Source organism: Sinocyclocheilus anshuiensis, unplaced genomic scaffold (genome assembly GCF_001515605.1).
Source record: "Sinocyclocheilus anshuiensis isolate Anshui unplaced genomic scaffold, SAMN03320099.WGS_v1.1 scaffold676, whole genome shotgun sequence".
In the NCBI taxonomy this organism is placed as follows: Eukaryota; Metazoa; Chordata; class Actinopteri; order Cypriniformes; family Cyprinidae; genus Sinocyclocheilus; species Sinocyclocheilus anshuiensis.
This window is the reverse complement of record NW_015558579.1, coordinates 3,367,093-3,385,333: the sequence shown is the minus strand read 5'-3', so window position 1 is coordinate 3,385,333 and position 18,241 is coordinate 3,367,093. Positions and strand designations below refer to the sequence as shown.

Here is an 18,241-nt window from a genome sequence, read left to right as displayed (position 1 = left end):
TATACACACACACACACACACACAAATAAACAAACAAACAAATTAATAGATAAAAAAAAACGTTTTTTTTTTTTTTTATATATATATATATATATATATATATATAAGATGCTGAGTCGCAATCTGCGTGGTGAGATGATAGCTGACCTGGGCGGAGCAAAGCTTTCTCTCAGTGACAGTCGATTTGTTCAGGTCATCGCCAAGACCCTCAGCATTAGCTGTAAAGAGGTAATGTAACCTGCAGTTTCCCATTTTCTAACAGTGCTTTGCATTTCAAACACTCAGGTGTAGGGGTGTGTAATATTGACAAAATCCTGATATTTTGGGGGGGGATTTTGTTGATAATAATTTGAGTTTAATAATTTGTGCTGGTAACTGGTCGTGGACATCTGATTCCTAAAAATATTCAGAAATATTCTTTATATTCTGTGCAGTTATAAGCAGCAGTGAACTAAATGAACGTTTACATTTAAATTGATTTCCAGGGACATTTTTAACTTTGTACTGGGATTTTTTTCGTATCTAGATGTATGCATGATCTTACATTCATTCTATGTCAAATAATTTTATTTATTCAAGAAATTCAGTTACTATAATAAGATACTTTGGAGTTTAAAAATAACATTTTGAACACTGAAATATTAAATTATTAATAAAAATCAAATTCGGTTTCAAAATATGCAACTAAATTGTCAGAAGGTTCATAAGGCTGATTCATTCAGAAAAAAAGCAATTCCGTCTTTTATAAACTTGTAATCGAATCGTTCACTGCTGTATTTATTTGGAACCTTTTCTGTTGCCATTCTAACTGCATTTCAATAGGCCGCATCATGCAGTGAATGAGTGGACTGTCAAGTCGTGTTTGTTTGTTTTTTGGAAAGTGAGTGACATACTCAATGTCGACTCACATTGTTAAAATAACATCTATTGTACAGCCCTATTATACACAAACAGCTGTGTCGGCTTGATACACTGTATTTTAGTGTAAACTGATGATTTGCGCATATGTGCACTGTAACCACGTTAGCATAATTAATTTTAGTAATTAGGGTGGTAAAACAATGAAGAGTGTTTGCAGATAATTCATGATTTATTCATAGTGAATTCCCGCCCTAAGAGTTTGTATAGCTCTACATGGTACAATCATAATAAGAAGCAGAGGTTGTGATTAACTATAATATTAATGGATAATATTAATGTCCACAGGAACTTGAGGCCATACGAGATGCACTAACGCCTACTCTGGTCTGTGTTGCTTCTAAGATCGGAGACATTGAGGCTTTAGATGCCATAAGGGAAATGGTAAGATCAAATCTTCCTCAGCATTTAGACATTATAGTTCATTTGCAGTTATTATTTTGAAAATATTGGTTTATTTTCAAAATTTGAAATACCTAATATGCTTCTGCAGATACAGCAAACCATGGTGCTTTTATGGGTTATGCAGGTTCTAGTCAGCCCTGAAGTTTGTTCCAATCCCATTCCCCCTTTTTGTATCTGAATATATTAAAAGTGATGTAGGAGCATTCAAACAAGGTTTGCACTACCAAATGTAGTCCAGTAAAACACGATACAGAACATGACTAATGTCTTCTATATAGGGTACTGACTTGAGCATGGCAGATTATGATGGCCGCACTCCCCTCCACATCGCCGCGTGTGAGGGCCATCTGAAAGTGGTGGAGTATCTGCTGGGTAAAGGGGCCACCGTCTATGCCAGGGATCGCTTTGGTGATACACCTCTTCGCAATGCTGTTCGCTTCAGGTAAGACTGATTTTAGTGTCCAAATGCTTTTTGAGACGAGCAGAAGTAATTTCCATAAGTCAGTCTTTAAGACGAGCTAGACTGGTGGTTTTTAACTGATGGGTTGTGACCCAAAAAGTCTGGTTGTAGACAGCAGGGGAAAAAAAAACCCATTGCTAAATGCAACTCACCATATCATTATTCATATTTAGGATAGCATTTACTTACCTTCCATTCCAAAACAGTATGAATTACTTTCTTCCTTCAAACACAAATGATGAACTCCAAGGTAAAGTCAATTAAGATGTAAGTGACTGTATATGCAACCTTTCTATGTCTGTAGGCATAAGGAGGTTGTGAAACTGCTGAGGAAGACTGGAGCTCATTTTTCCCGGGAGGAAATGGAGGATGCTGGAACAGAGTTGTGCAGGTCTCATTTACATTTCTTCTCAGTCCTTCTTTTTCTTATTGCTGTTATAAACTTGTGGGCACAGACATTTGATAGATAGCACAAATGTTTATTATTATTATTATTAATTTATTTTGTTACTATTCTTACACTTAGAGTGGTTTTCCAAATAGTAAATGAATATACAGTTCAACAAAATCTTTTTTTTTTTTTTTTATAATTTAAAAATGATGAACAGTTCAGTGTATTGAACACATACCATAACTGGTCATCTCCTGTGTTGATGATTGCCCATTTAGAGCTTCTACTGTGTGTCTTACAGTCTTGCGGCGAGTGGCAACTTAGAAGGATTGGAGATTTGGCAGTTAGCTGGGGTTGATATGACCATGTGCAGTTATGATGGACAGACACCCATTGAAGTGGTGAGTTTATAGGGATTTGAATGAAATAAGCAATTGTAACCAAACAATTAATACCTTCAGTGATGTTTCATTCATATAGCCGTATGAATGAACTTGCAAGACATTTTGATGTTGCGTTGCATTGGCTGTTCTCTTCAGGCAAGAGCCACTGGATGTGAGGAGGTTGTTGAGTTCTTAAAGCAGGCTACTCTGTACCAAACAAAGGTATGGAACCTAAAGTAACTAACTAACTAACGCATATATATTTTCAGTTATAAGGATATTATATTATGATATTATCTTTTACTTGATGCTTAGACCACAATTTCAAAACCATTTGAATTTTTGGAATTGAGTGGTTTATTTTAAATGGTTCTGTGGTATGACATGAATTTTCGGAATTGCATGTATTCCATCAAAGCTGCATGCATAAGGAATATGATGTTTGAAATATTAATTTGTTTATATAGCATGTGCATTACTAAAGTTAGTTATGCACAATTGAAATACACTGAATATGCCTACCTTTCCACAGACTGATACATTTGAAGTATTTATCAGATAAATATATTATATTTATCAGGTAGACTAATACATATTACATATTAAGTATTCTCAACATAAACATTAAGGGGTTTCAGAATAACTAAGCTTTCTTTTTCATAATTGATCTGTTTACTGATACTCTTAACTTTTCAGCATCAGGCAGATGAGGGAAATGAGGTAAAAACAGTTCATCAGAGTAAAATAAAAATACATCTGTCATTTCATTTCATGTGGAAAAAAATCGTATATACACACACACTCAGTATATACTGTTTAAAAAATGTGCGTGCTTCAGAGTGATGTGGAAGTACTTGTCTCATTGGAAGGGTTGTCTCTCACAGAAAAACAATACAGGTTTTGACATACAGAAATTAATAGCTTGAAAGGCATCTTTCATTACCTTTAGTGAGTAAGTGGTCCTGTATTGTAAAACATCCATCGCTATGATGAAGACTTGTAAGTGCATGTGCTCAAGTCTTTGTGGCATGATTGGTGTGTAAGTGAAGTTACCAAAAATCAACAGCCGTTAACAAAAAATCCCTCGTCTTTTTCTTGCAGCCAGTATTTGAGGAGGATGAGGAGGAGGTAAATTGTGTGTTGAGCTGAATAGCATTCAGCACACATGTGCAGTCATAGTTTACACTGAGCTGTGCTGTGCTGTGATTGGACAGTGTTCGACCATTTTTATGTTCATAAATTAGCAAAAACGTAACTTGATTGTGCATTGATACATTAATATTTCACAGATGGAGATGTTGGTCTGGACGGAACAGAAAATAGTGTTGAGAACTGCTTTAATGTGTTCTTAAAAAGAAAGTTGTTAAACTGATAAATACTGTGACTGCAATCTGCATTTTGCACATTGATAATTTTTTTTCGCATTTAAAGTGTGAAAGTGTGCTTATATTACATTATTCTCTGTCTGTTCTCTAGAATGGCGAGTATATCGAGTTTACCGCTTGTCCAAGATCCTGAGGAGGCCGTCCTGCTAGCTGTCACTTTTTTTTGCCATTATTATCCATCCAGTTTTTACCTGACCTATTGCAGATTTTCCTTACTTGGACCAACATCCTCTTAAAACATAAAAAGCACAAGCCATAACTTTTAAGCCCGTCCCTCTAAAACAGTAAGCAATCAGTTATGAATGTATTGTGATAATGAACAATCATACACACTATTTATGTTCAAGTACATTATTCAGACTATATTACAGTACAAGGTACTGTAAATGCTGATGTCAAACAATATGATACGTCCTTATTTGAATATGATATATTTATCGTTTAGATTCAGAATGAATTTAGATATGTGAAGCTGTCAGGACTAATGGCTGTTGTCTTCATTCAGTGTTCTTAATGTGTTCACATGTATCAGATTCAGTTTCACCTCAGTGCTGTCACCTAAACCTGAATGTATTTTTAAAAAGCAAATATAATTGAAACCGCAGTGAGGAGGAAGGATGCATGATGTAATATACAGAGAAGCAAACAAAAAAAAAGTTTGATGGTTCAAAAGTTATACATGTTAAACTAAAACAACCAGTTGCCCTCCTGAGTAACTGTCAAAAACAATGTGTTTATAATCCAAAATGTAGTGGAACATCAGTGTTTTCTTGTTCTTTATTTTTGTTCGTCTGTAATTCAGTGTTTCGTATTCATACGTATTCATGGTTGAATTTTAGTTCACCTCAGAAAAGGTTTCAATCAAATTGTTTTATTGCTACGTTTTTAATTGTTGTAGCAATACAAATATGAAAGCATATGTTTATGCTGTTGAAACATGCAAATCAACACATGCCTGTCATTGTGACATTAAAATTGTGACATGTTTTGTTGCAAAAATGTAAAGTACTTTTTTCATGTGCAAAGAAAAAATGACTAAAGTGTCCAAAAATACATAAATTATATTTCACATTATGACATACTGAGCCAGGTAACGTTATAAAGAGAGAGTCAGTTAAGAACTACTAAGTATATATTTGTATTTATTATAGAATTTTATTCATTGCTTTTCACTGCTTTTATTAATTTTTTCTGATACTGACTTGCTTTGTATATAGGAAATTGATTCAAAGGCTGATTGTCCTGAAAAGGCTCGTTCAGTATTTTATATTTTGGCCTGACCAACAGCAGACAGGGAAGTGTGCAGAAAGTCTGTTTGAAAACTGAAGTCATTATTTTTTTTAATTATGTTCGTTAATTGTAGTTGCACAGAAGTTCAACCTTAATGGTTAAACAAACAGTCAGAAATTATTAGAGATATTTCTCCCCTGTAGCCCAAGGAGGGTGCTGTTTCTTCATCTTTTCAAAACGTTCCTCCAAAAGTACTGGTTCAAACTATTAAGGGCAGTAAGATTATTATTTTTTTTTTATTTATTTATTTATTGAAAAAAATATATCAAAGTGGTAGTAAAATTTATTTATGAAATAAATGCTGTTCTTTTGACCCTTCTATTTATCATAGAATCCAGGTAAACAAATAAATACATACGACATTTATCACCATTTTCCACAAAATTATTGAGCAGCACAACTGTTTTCAATATTGATGAAGAAATGTTACTTGAGCACTAAATCAGCATTAGAATGATTTCTAATGAATTGTGACATTTAAGACTGAAGTAATTATGCTTTTCAGATTTGCAATTACAGGAATAAATGACATTTCAAAATATATTAAAATGGAAAACCGTTATATTGTATATATATATATATATATACATATATATATATTTTTTTACAATATTTCTGTTTTTACTGTATTATTTAGCATGTAAGTAGTAGAAATGAACATTAATGTAATTAATTATCAATGTACGGTATTTTTATAGACTGGCATCAATAGATTAATAACTGATGTAAAAATGATACCTAATGCATTACTATTTAACAATTGTTATATTAGGATTAGAGTTTTGAAGAATGGCCACAGATGACTGACTAAAGTGCTAAAGAAAGACCACTGATCAAATGACTAACAATCAAAGGTGATTTATTTTGTGAATGACATGTCAAACAACACACTGTCAAGCAAAAACAACATCATTTGCTGTCTCTCTCTCTGTCTCATTCATACCCATAGCAACATTGTTTGGTAAATGATACTTTGTCATTTAAGCACATTGTTTGTTTTCTTATGGCACCTTTTCATTTAAATGATCACAAGCATATGTTTGGGCTCATCTGAGGGGATGCTGCTTTGAACAGTTGGGCCTCTTGTGTGTGTGTGTGTGTGTGTGTGTGTGTGTGTGTGTGTGTGTGTGTGTGTGTGCATGTGTTGGGCTGCTTTGGCCCCTGCTGTTCTATTGATCCACTGAACAAGGCCCGGGCTGCACCCTCCTCCATGTCTTTATTCACTGGGAGGATGTCATGAGGCTTGGGAGGGATTTCTTTTTAGAAATGGAGAGATTAAAGCAATCTTTTCAACAAACTATAAGCAGCCGCATGGCTCTATTAGCTCATCTGTTCACCTAACAAGGGTGGCCCAATGTAACGACACTTTGGGGCCACATGAATATTTATGCGCTTTTAGGATAAGCCACCCATTTTTAATTAGGACATGGAGGTCATGCAAATCTGGCCACTATCTGTGTTTAAACGGGGAACATCCCCCAGTGCGCTCCTCAATAACCCCCGCTAACATGGTGCACATCCAGTCTGAATTCTGCATCTTCACAACATTTGCTCATCCCACCTCCTGCTCGCTAAAAAGCGTAATCATCTGCACTTTGCCTTTCACTTGAGGGGACGTCCCGCTGCTCAGGCAGACGGCCCCCTAAAATGGATTAAAATCCCCCTGACTCCCTTTCCTTTTTTTAGAGAAAACCTTAGGTCCACCCATCTCTCAGTCTATAAACAATATGTCCATTTGAAAAGAGCTAACTTTTTTTTTTTTTTTTTACATAAGCTTAATTCAACTAAATGTATAAGTATTGAAGTTTTCATAAATATAAGATGTGTGCTGCCTGCAAATTGACTGACATTATCACTAAACTTGACAGAACATGCACATCACATGTAGATTTTTTTTAGAGTATTTGTTCATATGAAAATGATTGTGAAAATATAAGTGCATTCAGCAGATACTTTAGTGATTTTATGAATATGTATCTGTTCTTTTAGATTAAAAAATAAAGATTTAATATCGATCCATCCATCCATTACTATTTACATTTTAATTGTAATATGTCAAAAGGAAATCTGCCTTTATCCGATGCAATCCAATACAGATTTCTGTTCTGGAAAGTATGCAAATTAGCCCATATTTAGTTGAGAATTAGTGCAATTGCCTCATTTCCGTATTTAAACAAGATCAGAAACTTGTATTACAATAATAATATTATTATATTTCTTTTTACCCTATTTACATGTAGTGTCTTGCCTTAAATAATATCATATTAATTTAATTTAATTTAAGTATAAACAATAGACCAAATACTAATTACTAAGTTGTGTAATAAACTAATTGTAGGGAATCCTTGCATTTGTTGTAAACCATCCATTGAAGAGGCCAGGAATATGTAATTCAACATTATTAACCATTATTGAATTTGTAGCATGCTGTATATAACAGGGTTTTAAATAAAAAGAATAAAAAGTAATATTTACTTTAATATTTTTTACTATCATATTTTAAATAATATGGTAGACCTGATTATAGGTACATTTAATCTTCTACATATACTGTAAATAACTCAGGGTTCAAACGATTTTAAATAGTAGCCATTAACGGTGTGTTTTAATTTTCTTTTGGGGGTAAATAACAAAATAAAATGTGAGATGAAACCTGACGACAAGCTCTGGAGGGCGCTGTTGATCGCAGCAGGACAGTTTGTCATTCTCGAGGTGAGAGCCTTCCCTTCACATAAACGATTTTGTGGCCTTTGTAAGTGCATTATGTGCATGATACAATCATATATTTGCCATATTTGTTTATTTCAAAACACATAGAATATAACATTTTACCCAGCACTGTGTAAAATTACATACATTTATTTACACAAAACTGCTGAACTACAATGTAATTCTGGCTTTCATATTTAACTGTTTAATTTGTCAAATCTGTTGTTCAGCGTGACTAAACACAGCCAGAACAAACACGTAACACCCTTGTACATCACTCGTCAAACAAGTCAGTACACGTTCAGTCGGCCCATAAAAGGTGTTCCAGTGAAGGGTGACGCAACTGAAATGATTAGAACCTGAGGAAAAATACTATGAAGCACAATAAATGACATGTAAAATGTTTGAAACGTGTGAATTGAGTAATGGACAAGAAAATGAGCCTCAGGGTTGGTTTTTTATCACTATCTGTACAGAGGCAATCGTGTCACCAAAGTGGATTCTGAAAGCTTTAAAGCATTCGCCTCACCAAACCTGCCAATGCTGAAGTCGACGTCGAGAGTAATCCCAGGATTTCTTCCAACATGTATGCACTGTTGCTATCAGAAATCTGTCTATGAAGTAACTGATGCTTTAAGATTTTTTAAAATTTATTTAGTCCTGTAGTGGGAAACAATGTGAATTTAGGAAAGTACAAATGTTCCATATAAAAAGTCAAAATTATGAGATAAAAATGAGCCTCAGGGTTGGTTTTTTATCACTATCTGTACAGAGGCAATCGTGTCACCAAAGTGGATTCTGAAAGCTTTAAAGCATTCGCCTCACCAAACCTGCCAATGCTGAAGTCGACGTCGAGAGTAATCCCAGGATTTCTTCCAACATGTATGCACTGTTGCTATCAGAAATCTGTCTATGAAGTAACTGATGCTTTAAGATTTTTTAAAATTTATTTAGTCCTGTAGTGGGAAACAATGTGAATTCAGGAAAGTACAAATGTTCCATATAGCCTCTCAATATACTGTATACATATAAAGCCCATTGCTTTCACCGAAGAACAGAAAAAGCTTTGGTCATTCATGATTATGACAAAAAGTCATAATCATGTGATTACAAATTCAAATTATTAGAAAAAAGTATGACAAAGTAAGTCAAAATTATAAGACAAAAAGTCAAAATGTTGAGATACTAAGTCATAACTGTGACATAAAAGTCATAATAATGGCATAAAAAGTCAAATTTATGAGATACAAAGTCATAATTATGGCATACAAATTTAAACTTATGAGATACTAAGTTATAATTATGGCATAAAAGTCAAAATTATGAGATACTAAGTCATGGCATAAAAATTCAAAACTATGAGATACAAAGTCATAAATATGGCATAAAAAGTCTAAATTATGAGATACGAAGTCATAGCTATGACATAAAAATCACACGCTTTGGATAAAAGCGTCTGCTAAATGACTGAATGTAAATGTAAAATATAATAATTAATATTATAACATTATTATTAATATTATTAATTATTAAAAAAAAATATATATTATTATATATACTAATATACTAATATTAATATTTCAGTTGCTTAAATGAGATTTAGTCTCCCATCAAGTCAAGGTCTTTTTGAAGGCTCTCATGGAGGGGGTCATTCTGGAGACATGCGGCAGCAGTAACAGCCTCTGACAGCACGCTGACCTGCTGGATGACATCTGTATTGAGTCTTTAGAGGCCAAATGGGGAATGACAAGCATTTGGGTGTTTGCGGTAAGACAGAGATAAAGCACAACATGCCTGCCTATGCAATGACTGTGTAAGATGCTTACACGCGAGATAATTCTTCAAATTTCCTTACAACACAAACTGTCAGTCGGGTCGGACCATCTGCCAGTCAGCCACTTCCTCCAAACAAATATCCAAATACCTGTTTCAGATGAGTTTTAAGACAATCATTTTACAGGACACATCACACATTCCTTAAAGCAACGCTCTAAAGCTCGTTGGTAAAAAGGTTTATTTAGATGAGCCTATATTCACGACTGAGATTGAGAAAGAAGCCTATTATTCTCACCAAGGCTGCATTTCTTTGATAAAAATAGAGTAAACCATTAATATTGTGATTTTTTTTATTATTATTGTTTTTAAATATCTGTCTTTCTATTTTTTGTGTGTTTTGTGTTTTGTGTAGACAGGCCTATGAGGCCGAATGGTTTAGCATGGTACCTTATGCATTATAATTCTTGTTTAACTGTATATGTAACTGAATGCGTTGCTGTAACTGCCTATTTTGTCGTTGTTTTTGCCTAGCTAGTGCGCGGGTGTGGAGCTGTGTGTGGGAATGTTGTAAAACAGGTCTTTTATCATGTAACACATTTCTTCCCTTTACTCAGACTGACATCACTAAGGTCACAAGTCATCTACAGCGTTCGCCTTTTATGCAATTACCATTTTAGTTTTGTTCGCATCAAGTATAGAGCAGTTTATAGCATCCATGGCATTCTTTCCTTAAACATTGCTTATAGGTCCGTTACAGTCTAAAGTGATTCATTTTCTTCAGTTTTCCTTCTCTTTTTTTAGTCTTGTACTTGTCCTTTTTCCCAATTTATGGACAGGTGTAGTAATATGAGAAATCAAAGGCTCAACTCATTCAGGAAACAGCATTTATTTACGTAATCTCGCTGCCGATCTCCCTATAATTCTGAGAACCTGCTGAAGCGATCAAGATTTTTATGCTCCACCTCAATCGATTATTGGCTGACCCACTATGAAAAATATATATATTTATTTATTTTTATTTTTTTTCCCCTAAATGCCTACCCTGGGCCTTAGGCAATTTGTGACATGAAGATGTTAGCCTTTAAAATCACACCACTGTTACAGCCATTAAAGCACTAATTCAACAACTTCAACAATACATTTCAAGACATTCAAACATCTAAACACTCAGCATTTAAACTTTGTTTTAAACCAAAAAGAACTTGAATACATCTATCCTATGATAAGCATGTTTTAATTTCTGAATTAAAATTTCATTATGACATTTTTTAGGGAGCAAATAGTCCAAAATGTCAGAGTGATACACCTGTCCTGATAAAATATAATAAAAAAATAAAGGTAACACTTTAGTATAGGGACGAATTCTCACTATTAACTAGTTGCTCATTAGGATGCCTATTATAAAATATTGGCTGTTTATTAGTAGTTATAAAGCACTTATTCTACATGACCATATTCTACATCCCTAATCCTACCCAATACCTAAACTTAACAACTATGAAACAAGCATATGATCATAACTTAAACCATATTAAATCAATGTGCAAAGATTACACATTCTAAACTTGATTTTTAAAAGGTTTTTACGTTTATTTACGGCATTTATCATTCCTTCAAAGCGTTCCTGTTACAATGCATAATCCATACTAGGATCATTTTGTGGAAAAAAAAAAAAAGCATTTTTAATTAACTTATTTGTTTGCTGAATACCTTTCACCCACTAAAGGGCTGTGCTTAGTGTTCTAGCCAGTATGCTAGCTAGATGACACAGTACAAAACCTTGGCCTATATGGCAATTAACACACTAATAAAAATGTATCTTAATGAACACGTTATAATCTTTCTAACAAAGCTAATTATGCTACAACACAGGAAACTAGGACGAAATCTCCCCTTTTTACTCAAATCCTCCATGGACCATCAACAGCCTCTAAACGTCTTATTATTCTCTTTCTGTGGTGCAACACATGATCAGAACTACACGTGGTGTCAACCTCATTAAGAGAGTTTAAGGGGGTGTCTAAAAATTAGCATAGTGCCGAGAGACAGAATGATTAGAAATGCTTAATTAGATTAATCACGAGGTGACTTTTTTTAAAAAACAGTGTCTCATAAATGTTAGCCTTTATTTGCATTCAAAGCCATTAAAGAGTTTATTCACAGAAAAAAAAAAAACGAAAATTCTGGTTGTGGTCCAGGTCTCAAAATGTGCATTCTCCTGCTAGAGTCGTGTTTATGGAGTCGTCAATGAAATGCCGGAGTTCCACGTCTTTTCTGTTTGCCGTACAAGTCCAAACATGTCGCCCCCTTTTAAAAACAACGACAGGTTCAACTGACCTGGGAGCAGCTTTTGGTCTCGCTCTGAGTCATTAGAGCCTGATGGAAAACACTTTCCTTTAAATATACAGTGACACAGGGTGACATTTCCTGACGGGATTTCTGGGCGCACAAGATTTGCTTGGATCTGTGATTACGTTTTTAAAATAAAGACGTCAAAATGAATAGGACAAATCTGAAAAAAGGGGAACAAGAGAAAAGAAAGGTGTGTTTTCTAAACCAGCCCTACCTGATTCAAGTTTCCTGTCTGGCAGATACTCTGACTAGTGAAGAGAAACAGAACAAACTGGAAGGGCGAAAACGAGGTCGGGTTGGGTAGGGCCAAACTCAGGTCTGAAGTACCTGAAATAGATAAGCCAACAACTACACCCAGATACTACGTAAGGCTGCTGCATTATTCAATTTTAGTACAAACTAAGTATCACTCCAAGTCATACTACTAAGATTAATAAGACTCCTAAGAAGGTTTAATTTGTGGTCTCTGTTAATACATTTTCAAGTTTTCTAAGTGAGTAGACTTTCATCTGGTGGACAATAAAACAAAATCCCATAGACTTACATTGAAAGAGGGACCTAAAAACCTCGTTGCATTGTATTGAAACGGCTATGAGGCTTTAATCAAGCCTGTACAACCAATGACAGCAAGTTTCCTAAAATTCAGACAGGACCCATAATAAATTTCAAGTCATGCTTCAGTATTAATTACCTGCTGCACCTCTGCTCCACACCCTTATCCAATTGGCTGGAATTGAAATGACACTTAAATCCAATTAAATTGAGTTAACAATGATTTCTTAGGTGTCCTTGCTTGGCTGCATGTCTAGACTTCTGCCGCTGGTGTGCGATGGGTAGCGATTTATTAAACCTGAGCCGTGATCTGTTTTAGCAATGATTGTTAGTGATAAAATAGATAAAGCAGAAGTAGGCTTCTAGCTTTTCAGTATAGTAAAAAATAATAATAATACAATAAATACTACCTTACTAACTATTAATAAGCAGCAAATTAAGAGTTTATTGATGGAAAAGTCGTAGTAAATGGTTTGTTAATAGCGAGAATTCGACCTTAAAATAAAGTGTGATCAAAATGAAAAATCAAATCATTAAAATGATGCTAGTTTATGTAGTTATTAGGCAGTTTGGCATTTTTACTGTTATTATTGTTTATTAGGAAAGAAATTCATAATAATTCATTCACTCATAATACAACTATATATATATACTAGCCAGTATGCTAGCTAGATGACACAGTACAAAACCTTGGCCTATATGGCAATTAACACACTAATAAAAATGTATCTTAATGAACACGTTATAATCTTTCTAACAAAGCTAATTATGCTACAACACAGGAAACTAGGACGAAATCTCCCCTTTTTACTCAAATCCTCCATGGACCATCAACAGCCTCTAAACGTCTTATTATTCTCTTTCTGTGGTGCAACACATGATCAGAACTACACGTGGTGTCAACCTCATTAAGAGAGTTTAAGGGGGTGTCTAAAAATTAGCATAGTGCCGAGAGACAGAATGATTAGAAATGCTTAATTAGATTAATCACGAGGTGACTTTTTTTAAAAAACAGTGTCTCATAAATGTTAGCCTTTATTTGCATTCAAAGCCATTAAAGAGTTTATTCACAGAAAAAAAAAAAACGAAAATTCTGGTTGTGGTCCAGGTCTCAAAATGTGCATTCTCCTGCTAGAGTCGTGTTTATGGAGTCGTCAATGAAATGCCGGAGTTCCACGTCTTTTCTGTTTGCCGTACAAGTCCAAACATGTCGCCCCCTTTTAAAAACAACGACAGGTTCAACTGACCTGGGAGCAGCTTTTGGTCTCGCTCTGAGTCATTAGAGCCTGATGGAAAACACTTTCCTTTAAATATACAGTGACACAGGGTGACATTTCCTGACGGGATTTCTGGGCGCACAAGATTTGCTTGGATCTGTGATTACGTTTTTAAAATAAAGACGTCAAAATGAATAGGACAAATCTGAAAAAAGGGGAACAAGAGAAAAGAAAGGTGTGTTTTCTAAACCAGCCCTACCTGATTCAAGTTTCCTGTCTGGCAGATACTCTGACTAGTGAAGAGAAACAGAACAAACTGGAAGGGCGAAAACGAGGTCGGGTTGGGTAGGGCCAAACTCAGGTCTGAAGTACCTGAAATAGATAAGCCAACAACTACACCCAGATACTACGTAAGACTGCTGCATTATTCAATTTTAGTACAAACTAAGTATCACTCCAAGTCATACTACTAAGATTAATAAGACTCCTAAGAAGGTTTAATTTGTGGTCTCTGTTAATACATTTTCAAGTTTTCTAAGTGAGTAGACTTTCATCTGGTGGACAATAAAACAAAATCCCATAGACTTACATTGAAAGAGGGACCTAAAAACCTCGTTGCATTGTATTGAAACGGCTATGAGGCTTTAATCAAGCCTGTACAACCAATGACAGCAAGTTTCCTAAAATTCAGACAGGACCCATAATAAATTTCAAGTCATGCTTCAGTATTAATTACCTGCTGCACCTCTGCTCCACACCCTTATCCAATTGGCTGGAATTGAAATGACACTTAAATCCAATTAAATTGAGTTAACAATGATTTCTTAGGTGTCCTTGCTTGGCTGCATGTCTAGACTTCTGCCGCTGGTGTGCGATGGGTAGCGATTTATTAAACCTGAGCCGTGATCTGTTTTAGCAATGATTGTTAGTGATAAAATAGATAAAGCAGAAGTAGGCTTCTAGCTTTTCAGTATAGTAAAAAATAATAATAATACAATAAATAGAAATAAAGAAAGCAAGAAAGCTGTCAATATCAAAATAATTGAATAAACATATGTAGTTAACTGTCATGTATCACAGTATTACTAATTATGATGACATAATCATCAGATCTGAACCAGTCAAAATTAATGGTTTATTGCATGTGTATTTTTATTTATTTGTTAGATGAGGGAAATTTAAAGAAATTAAAAACATACGATGTGATAATCTTTATTCTGTGCTGTTTTCTGTCTCTTCAAATCAAACACTTTAAGTGATCCAATGCTGACTGTTCTACCTGTTGTTCTTTACGTAGCCAGTAGCCTACATTGTGATATATAGTCTCTTTTAGAGCACTGGCAATTCAGATGAGATCATCTGGAAAAGTTTGTGTCTGCAGTGAAACTACCATGTCATAAAAATCTGAAAATCTCGAATTTGTCTAAAAGTAAATAATACTCCACATAGAAAAAAATGTAAAGAAACAATTTTGATTAAATAGTCTTCACTAGACACCACAGTGTTGCTGGGCAGAACACATGCTGGCTTAACTGACTGCAGAAATTATTGTGGGATATTTTTTTTAGTACACAAGAGAAAATATGATGCATGTTTTAAAAAGACATCACAATAAATGATTATTTATTAATACATATTATTTATAGTGCATAAACTACATTAAACATTGACTAACAAAATGGTTAGTTTGATCTTATTACAGCTAATTATATATAAGCTATAATAGCTAAGTATAACATAATATATAATATTAAGTAACATTTTGGATTTTGTATGAAGTATGGTATGGTCTTTGTAATAAATAATCTTTTTACTTTATGTTTTACTTTGTGTGAGTGTTTTTGTCTTTGAGAAAATAAACATGTTCGATTAATTCTGAAGGTTTGAACCAAACCATAAATACTAATGGTTTACTAAAAAATAGCAAATACTAAAACTAATACATTTGGCTGTAGCAAATTATTATTATTAAGTTGGTCCATTTTTTTTTTTTTCTTCCAAATTGGATCAGGGTGATCCTATCCATTTTTGCCTTTAAAAACCTGATCATGGATAGCAAAACAATGGATTTCCAAAACAATTCTTGCTGGGCTCTGGAGACTAGATTATTATAACCCAAAAGAGAGTCTACCCTAAATTCACCCAGCATCAACTTTTGCATGAACAAGCAGCACTCACAATCTCTGAATCATGTAAAAATCTAGTTAGTTTTACACAGATTCAATTAAACAGATGTTAGAGGACCACAGACGACTCATAAGACTTAATATAATTTATTTGTCTTTCTGCATGTCACTTTTCTATGTATACAGGTGTAATGATGTTGTGGAAGTGCTGAGGAAGACTGGAGCTCACCTCTCCCATGATGAGCTGCAGGATACTCTCACACACACAAACACACACACATTTCATCTCACCCCCCTTCATCTGCAGTGTTTATTCAGGTCTGACCAGTCATTCAGGGACTTTCATGAACTTTTAAAATGCTCCCAAACAACATTACATTGAGACAGCAAAGATATTCCTGGAATCTGGATCTAAACACGGCAACAGGTGCCTTGTTGACTATCAAACCTTCAGTCAGTCAGCTATAATGTGTCACCAATCTGTAAAGCAAAGCAAATGATGGCCAAATGACAATTTGATAAAAAGCAAGAATTCTTAAAGGGTATAATTAATAATCATAATATATTTTTCCACCAAATAGTATCATAGTGTACAAAACAATCTGCTGTTTATAACTGACAGGTGACTTCAGTTGGTTCAATTGTCATTTCATTCATGAAGTGGCATGAGTAAAGTTACAGACATCAGACCATGATTAATTCTAAATGTAAACGTGTCTTCTGTGTTGGCAAAGCAAATGACAAAGGTGTATGTTAAGATACAGTATGTTAAAAATGTTGTCATGCTTCCATTCATAGATTTTTTATTAGCATTTTGTCTTTTTTCAGGCAAAAGGTTATAGACAGTATGAGGTTGTGGACTTCCTGAAAGCTGCTTAGTATGTATTTATCTAAATTAGAACATTTAGATAAAAATGTTCAAAATTCTGACTTTTCTTGTTTTTATGTAAAGCAAATTCCAATAACTACAGCTTAAACCTAAACGAAAATGAATTGTCTTTTTATACACACACAGTATCAAGCTATTATTTCAGGCTAACTAACTAAACTTTTAAAACAATATAAAATAATCCATATTAACACACAACATAAAGCATAAAGTATCTGTTAATTTAAAAAAGAACAAACACATGTTATTTTTATTATTGTACACATACTATAGTTTTTAGTAAAAATGCAGGAAAACATATAAATGAACAAATAAATAATGCTTAAACTGCAGTCACGCTGACTTTAAAAGTTCATAAGTGTGCTTATGTTGTTCTTTTTTTCTTTTTTTCGTGTTTTCTCTAGAACAGCAAGTTAATCAAGATCACTGCTTGTCCAACAAGGCTGTGCAGAGGCCGTCCTGCTTATGGTCACTTCCTGTCGTTATCATCAGTCCAGTTTCTTAATGTTAGCCAAATTATATTTTTTTTAAAAACAAAAATAAAGAAATGAAAAAGCACAAGGCATATTGTGTTTTCCCCATCCCTCTGCAACGATAAGCAGTTGGATTTGAATGCATTGTGATGTTCACTGTTAAGGAACCATAAAAACTATTTCTGTGTAAGCACATTTTTCAGGAAATTTTATAGTACATGAACTAATAGTACTGTAACAGCAGATTTTAAAATAATATGAAAATATCGTTTTTGTCTGGGGTAGTGTAATTGTCAGTAAACAGGCCAGAAACATTGAGGTAAGTATGCAAAACAGCAGTTGTATTGACAGACGGGCTGTGGCAATGAGAAGCACCGAACAGAAGGTGAGTAATATGCAGATGTAAAGGTTTCAGGTCTCTTAGCTGATGGTAACAAATGATTGTCTCTTGCAGGTGATCCGGAGGAGTGAAGGAGCAATGGAACGAAGGAGCATCTAAGGGTGAGTAAACACAGGTAAGTAGCAAGGTAAGGAGTCAGGCTTAGTTCGTTAATGCAAACTGTAGACCAGACGACGAGGCTGTGTGGAGAATGCAGTGATATAGGGAGCTTAACGAGCTGAGGCAGGTGCGGGCAATCAGTGCTCTGGTGATTGGGATCTGGTGTGCGCTGGGGCTGATGACTGTGGTGACTGGGGTGACAGTGGTGACTGAGGCCCTGTCCACACGAACGCGGGTATTTTCAAAACCGCAGCTTTTTCTATGCGGTTTGGCCGTTCGTCCACACGCAAACGCAGCACCAGGTCACCGAAACCGAACATTTTTGAAAACTCCTGCCCGGGTGAAGATTTTCAAAAACTCCGGTTGCAGTGTTATCGTGTAGACAGCGAAACCGGAGATTTGGCTTGTGACGTCAG

General features: G+C 34.7%; 1 protein-coding gene across 4 annotated transcripts in view; it reads left to right on the top strand.

Moving 5' to 3' along the window:
• Positions 1–4,933, top strand: part of LOC107679780 (60 kDa lysophospholipase) — a 15,603-nt gene extending 10,670 nt beyond the window's left edge. The window contains exons 10-18 of one of the 4 annotated variants that reach the window (XM_016475424.1): positions 109–228; positions 1,207–1,302; positions 1,602–1,765; positions 2,088–2,174; positions 2,476–2,575; positions 2,714–2,779; positions 3,254–3,277; positions 3,659–3,685; positions 4,034–4,933. In XM_016475424.1, the coding sequence (XP_016330910.1) occupies positions 109–228; positions 1,207–1,302; positions 1,602–1,765; positions 2,088–2,174; positions 2,476–2,575; positions 2,714–2,779; positions 3,254–3,277; positions 3,659–3,685; positions 4,034–4,075 (726 nt within the window). In that variant the 3' untranslated portion in view covers positions 4,076–4,933. The remainder of the gene's footprint in view (positions 1–108; positions 229–1,206; positions 1,303–1,601; positions 1,766–2,087; positions 2,175–2,475; positions 2,576–2,713; positions 2,780–3,253; positions 3,278–3,658; positions 3,686–4,033) is intronic. The other 3 variants (XM_016475425.1, XM_016475426.1, XM_016475427.1) reach the window with 3 other exon arrangements.
• The last annotated feature ends 13,308 nt before the right edge of the window (positions 4,934–18,241 follow it).